The sequence below is a fragment of the Cebus imitator genome, unplaced genomic scaffold (genome assembly GCF_001604975.1).
Source record: "Cebus imitator isolate Cc_AM_T3 unplaced genomic scaffold, Cebus_imitator-1.0 Scaffold198, whole genome shotgun sequence".
NCBI lineage: Eukaryota > Metazoa > Chordata > Mammalia > Primates > Cebidae > Cebus > Cebus imitator.
The window spans coordinates 434,851-439,934 of NW_016107513.1; the positions used below are offsets into that span (position 1 = coordinate 434,851).

General features: G+C 48.7%; 1 protein-coding gene across 1 annotated transcript; it reads left to right on the forward strand.

Annotated features, from left to right (window-relative positions):
- The first annotated feature begins 658 nt into the window (after nt 1-658).
- On the forward strand, nt 659-3,498 carry BHLHE22 (basic helix-loop-helix family member e22). Its single transcript, XM_017547461.2, has one exon. The coding sequence runs from the start codon at nt 690-692 to the stop codon at nt 1,803-1,805; it is 1,116 nt and encodes a 371-aa protein (XP_017402950.1). The 5' UTR covers nt 659-689; the 3' UTR covers nt 1,806-3,498.
- Nucleotides 3,499-5,084: the final 1,586 nt, after the last annotated feature.

Genomic DNA, 5,084 nt, shown 5'->3' on the forward strand with positions numbered 1-5,084 from the left:
CCAGCGCCTTGCAAACATATGCGCTAAGCTGTGTATACAGATGGCAGGCAGAATAATGGAGCAGGCGCCTTTTATAAAGCTCTAGCTGCTGCCTGTCTTCAGACCTGGGAAATGAAACTATTCAGACTCGCGGCCAGATAGCGCCTGCGATTGTTTGTTACCGTTTTAATCCTATTAATTAAAACGTTAACCTGATTGGGTAGAAAGCGCTGTCCCAACAGGCGAGTCTTCTTCATAATAACCTACTCAGAGATAATGATGTAAAAGACTCCCCCGTCTGTGGCGGCGGCTGGTTGATGGGTCCGGAAATCTCTTGAAGGTGAATCCAAGCAAGATAAACGGTGCGAAGAGGAGGCGCGGGGCTGGGCTCAGAGCGGCGGCGGCGGCGGCGGCGGCGGCTCCACTCCCTCCGCGCCCACCCTCCCACCATGCGGGGCCGCGGCCCATGGTGAGCCCCAGCAGCCAGCACCATCGGCTGGAGACGAAGAAGAAGAAGAAGAGGAGGCGGCGAGCGCGGGGGAAGGCGAAAAAGAAAAAGAAAGAAGGGGAGAGGGCTGCCGGCAGCACGAGGACCGACGCGCGCACCAGCTCCGGAGCCCGGCTCGCGCGCGTCTGTGGGGCCGCCTGACTCCGGAGCCGAGGCGGCGGCGGTGGGCGCGGCGGCCCGGGCTGCGCGCCGGCGCGGGACCATGGAGCGCGGGCTGCACCTCGGCGCGGCGGCCGCGGGCGAAGACGACCTCTTCCTGCACAAGAGCCTGAGCGCCTCCACCGCCAAGCGCTTGGAAGCGGCTTTCCGCTCCACGCCCCCGGGCATGGACTTGTCCCTGGCGCCGCCGCCTCGGGAACGCCCGGCGTCCTCCTCCTCGTCGCCCCTGGGCTGCTTCGAGCCCGCTGACCCCGAGGGGGCAGGGCTGCTGCTGCCGCCGCCTGGAGGCGGCGGCGGCGGCGCGGGAAGTGGCGGCGGCGGCGGCGGCGGTGTCCCCGGGCTGCTCGTAGGCTCAGCTGGCGTTGGGGGCGACCCTACCCTGAGCAGCCTGCCGGCCGGGGCCGCCCTTTGCCTCAAATACGGCGAAAGCGCGAGCCGGGGCTCGGTGGCCGAGAGCAGCGGCGGCGAGCAGAGCCCCGACGACGACAGCGACGGTCGCTGCGAGCTGGTGCTGCGGGCCGGAGTAGCCGACCCGCGGGCCTCCCCGGGCGCGGGAGGCGGCGGCGCGAAGGCGGCCGAGGGCTGCTCTAACGCCCACCTCCACGGCGGCGCCAGCGTCCCCCCGGGGGGTCTGGGCGGCGGCGGCGGCGGCGGGGGTAGCAGCAGCGGTGGCGGCGGCGGCGGCGGCGGCGGCGGCGGCAGCAGCAGCAGCAGCAAGAAATCCAAAGAGCAAAAGGCGCTTCGGCTCAACATCAATGCCCGAGAGCGCCGGCGGATGCACGACCTGAACGACGCGCTGGACGAGCTGCGCGCGGTGATCCCCTACGCGCACAGCCCCTCGGTGCGAAAGCTCTCCAAGATCGCCACGCTGCTGCTCGCCAAGAACTACATCCTCATGCAGGCGCAGGCCCTGGAGGAGATGCGGCGCCTAGTCGCCTACCTCAACCAGGGCCAGGCCATCTCGGCTGCCTCCCTGCCCAGCTCGGCTGCTGCAGCGGCAGCCGCAGCTGCCCTGCACCCGGCGCTCGGCGCCTACGAGCAGGCGGCGGGCTACCCGTTCAGCGCTGGGCTGCCCCCGGCCGCCTCCTGCCCGGAGAAGTGCGCCCTGTTCAACAGCGTCTCCTCCAGCCTCTGCAAACAGTGCACGGAGAAGCCTTAAACACACCCCCGAAAAACACAAGACCGACCCAAAAGCTAGAGGAAAGCGAAAAGCTGCTCCCCACCCCCTTTATTTTGGTCCTTTCGTAGTTGTGAAATACTTGCAGAGCAAACAAAGCAGAGGCAAGAACTGAGGAGAAGTATCAGAGACAAAACAGGACTTTTAGCCTTGACATCCCCAGAATCTCGGTCTTTGGGGTGGGGAGGGAGGGAGGAGGGAGGTGGAATTGGGATGGAGTATGGATGTCTTTTTTTTCTAAAAGTGGCAACTTTGGTGGCAGCCTAGACCGCGAGGAAGTGGAATCTTCCTTAAAGGTGAAAAATAAGTTGAGAAGTAGTGCTTGGTTATTAAGCCTGGAGAGTGTTTGAATGGAAAAATACTAATCTTACTAATAATTGTGAATTTGGCTAGTGCTGAGGGGGAGAGCAGGAGTTAGGGGTTGGGTAGCATGAAAGATGGAATATTCATTCAGACAAATCAGAAAGGGCACTTGAAAATAAATTTTGATTCTGAGCCAGGAGAAAAACTTGAAATGTTGACTCAAGTAAGGGGAGAAAAACCCAGAGAGAGAGAGCGCGCGCGCGAGAGAGAGACATGATGCTATGAAAGACTTGTATTTTTTATTGTCTCTGAACTTTAATCCTGTGAAAATGCTCAAAGTTTTGGCGAGAGTGATATAGAAAAACTGACTGTGGCTGAAAGAATTGCATTTAAAAATATTTATGTGCACCTTGTTACTTTCCACTCTGCAATGATGTATTAACAATTTATGGTATTTATTTGTTATTCTTCAATGACCCTTCCACGTCAACAGTAATTATCATGTGTTAAGGTCATGGGTCTTATGTGCAGATTTTTTTAATGCCTCTAAAATTGTTTTATAGATTACTTATACTGTGTGCCAAGTGTTTAAAGGTTTATTTGCCAATAAGTATGAAGAGAAATATTGATGTATCTGAGCTGCTTAGGTTTATGAAAGGTCACCTGGATATTTTCAGTTGCATCATCCCTGTATTTAAATTGAGCTTTAATAAATTGCTTCAGTCCAAAAATTACAGGAAAGGTGTATTCTTAATTGATGAATGAATTGATCTCTTTTTTGAAAGGGGACTCCTTTGCATTCCAAAAGGGAAAAACATCACAGCAATAGATCCTATACGTAAGAACATGCTAAGCAAATATTTTTCCAGGCTGTGCTGTGCATTTTTAAAGGTCTAATTTAATTGCTTTTAATATATATGTACATATATAAGTTATTTTAACTGTGGAGAATTATTTAAGTTAAAAGACTGGTTTGATTTGCCTATGGTGTGAAATCCTTTGTTATTTTTCTAAAAAAAATAAAATTTAAAAAGAAATAAAACTAAGGAAGAACAAGAAGCTATTTACCCAAAGTGAGCTTTCAGTTTTAGTTTTGCATGGCTTTTTGCCTGCCTTTCTGTCCTATGAAAATCAAGAAAATCTTTTTTAAAAATGGAGTCCTGCTATTTTCCACTCCTTGCAGATAATACAAATTCAGTTTGTCAGGTTGGATGGTGAGTTGGGAGCTGTGATGGATCTGTTGGCGGGTTTCGGATGTGTAAAGAATGATATATATATTAAATAGGTCAATCAGACTATGACAGCTATGTACGACCATTTGTATGTGTATCTATGTCAGAAAGAATCTTTATTAAAATATTTTGATCAAATATTTTATTATGCTGTGATTTGTGAAAGGAGCAATCACCTCTCTTCTGTGTTACTCTTTGCTTGAAAGGTAACAAAAAAGAAAGGAGTTTCAGAGAAGGTGGAACTGAAGTTTTTGCAGGGATGCTCAATTAGAAGTAGCCCTAGTTTACTTGTTTACTTGTTATAAGGAGGAGAGATTAATGGGGTCAGTGATGAAACCCAGAAAAGATTCAAAGTTTCTGGTTGCTGGCATAAACTTTGAAGGCCACATTTTCCCTGGAAATCTTTTACCGCTTGTATGGTGCTGTTAACCATACCAGGGCCCGTCAAAGAGGGTAAAGTTTCTTAAAGAGTTTGTCATCAAAATGTCTACCTCCAAATGCCTGAAGGCCGAGGAAAAAACATGGACTTGAATTCTCTGAGTGCTGATTTGATTGTGACTTTCTACATTTTTGTGATAAAAAGAATTAACTAGGTTGAATTATATAAGCATAATGCCCATAGAGATTATCAGAACTTACTAGTGTTGCTTAATGATGAGACTGAATTTTAACTTCCATGCTTGCATCAATTTGGGCATTGATTCTGTTAAAGAATGACTGTCTAAACTTGTATTTTGACCTTTACATTGCCCTCAGATACAGAAGGTGTGATTTTTTTTACTGTGGCACAGGTTGCAGAGATAGTAGTAGTGGTGGTGGTGGTGCAGAAGTTAGATGTTTCCTCTGTACCCAGTATGCTAAATGCATTTTTGTCTGTATAGCTTCCTCTCATAAAGATATCCCTAAATGCCATCAAACTTAGTGGGGGGTGAGGGAGGATATTTTCTGCTCCACTTGCCATCAAAAAAGATTAATCAGAACTTGTAACTTTTCAGAAAACATAACAGCAAAAGGCCTTGAAGCTGGAGCACTCCCAGACTGGGAGTGGGGGCAGAAGGAGGGAGGAGCCCAGGGCAGCCCCAAGGCAGAAGCTGACCCGTCTCTCAGCATTTACCAGACAAAGCCTGGGTGCGTCTAATTATGATTATTAAAACAATTTCCATGACGATGTCTAATATTATGTTAATTTGAAAACAACTGTGTATGAAAACTGTCGACTATAATACCTAAATTCATTTAATGAAACACATCGTTAAGGCAATTAAACCTCCTGGATGTGATTAAGAAACATAATTACGATACTGTTCTGCGCCATAATTGGGTGTCTTTAATCAAGGGGTAAAGTGATCAGCAACACAGCCATTAGTTTGTATTGTTCTGGGCCTGCTGTCCATCATTCTGATTAGGAATTAACCACAGCCACCACCAGTCAGATTTTTTTTTTTTCCTTTTGCATATTAATACTGTAGGGGACACGTTTGCTGCAAGATTTACTGCTTAATATTTCTCATTATTTGAAGGCCGTTTTGAAATACTTCCTCTGCAGCCTTTGTGCTGTTTATTATTAAAAATTGTACCGAATAACACATCTTGAACTTTAGGGGAAAAAATAAAGAAATGAGAATCCTCCTCTCTTTCATCACTCAGCCTTCAGTCTTAGTCCTGAAGGAGACTTGAAATGGATGGGGGTGGGGATAGGAAGATATTGAGGATAAATTCAAATGTC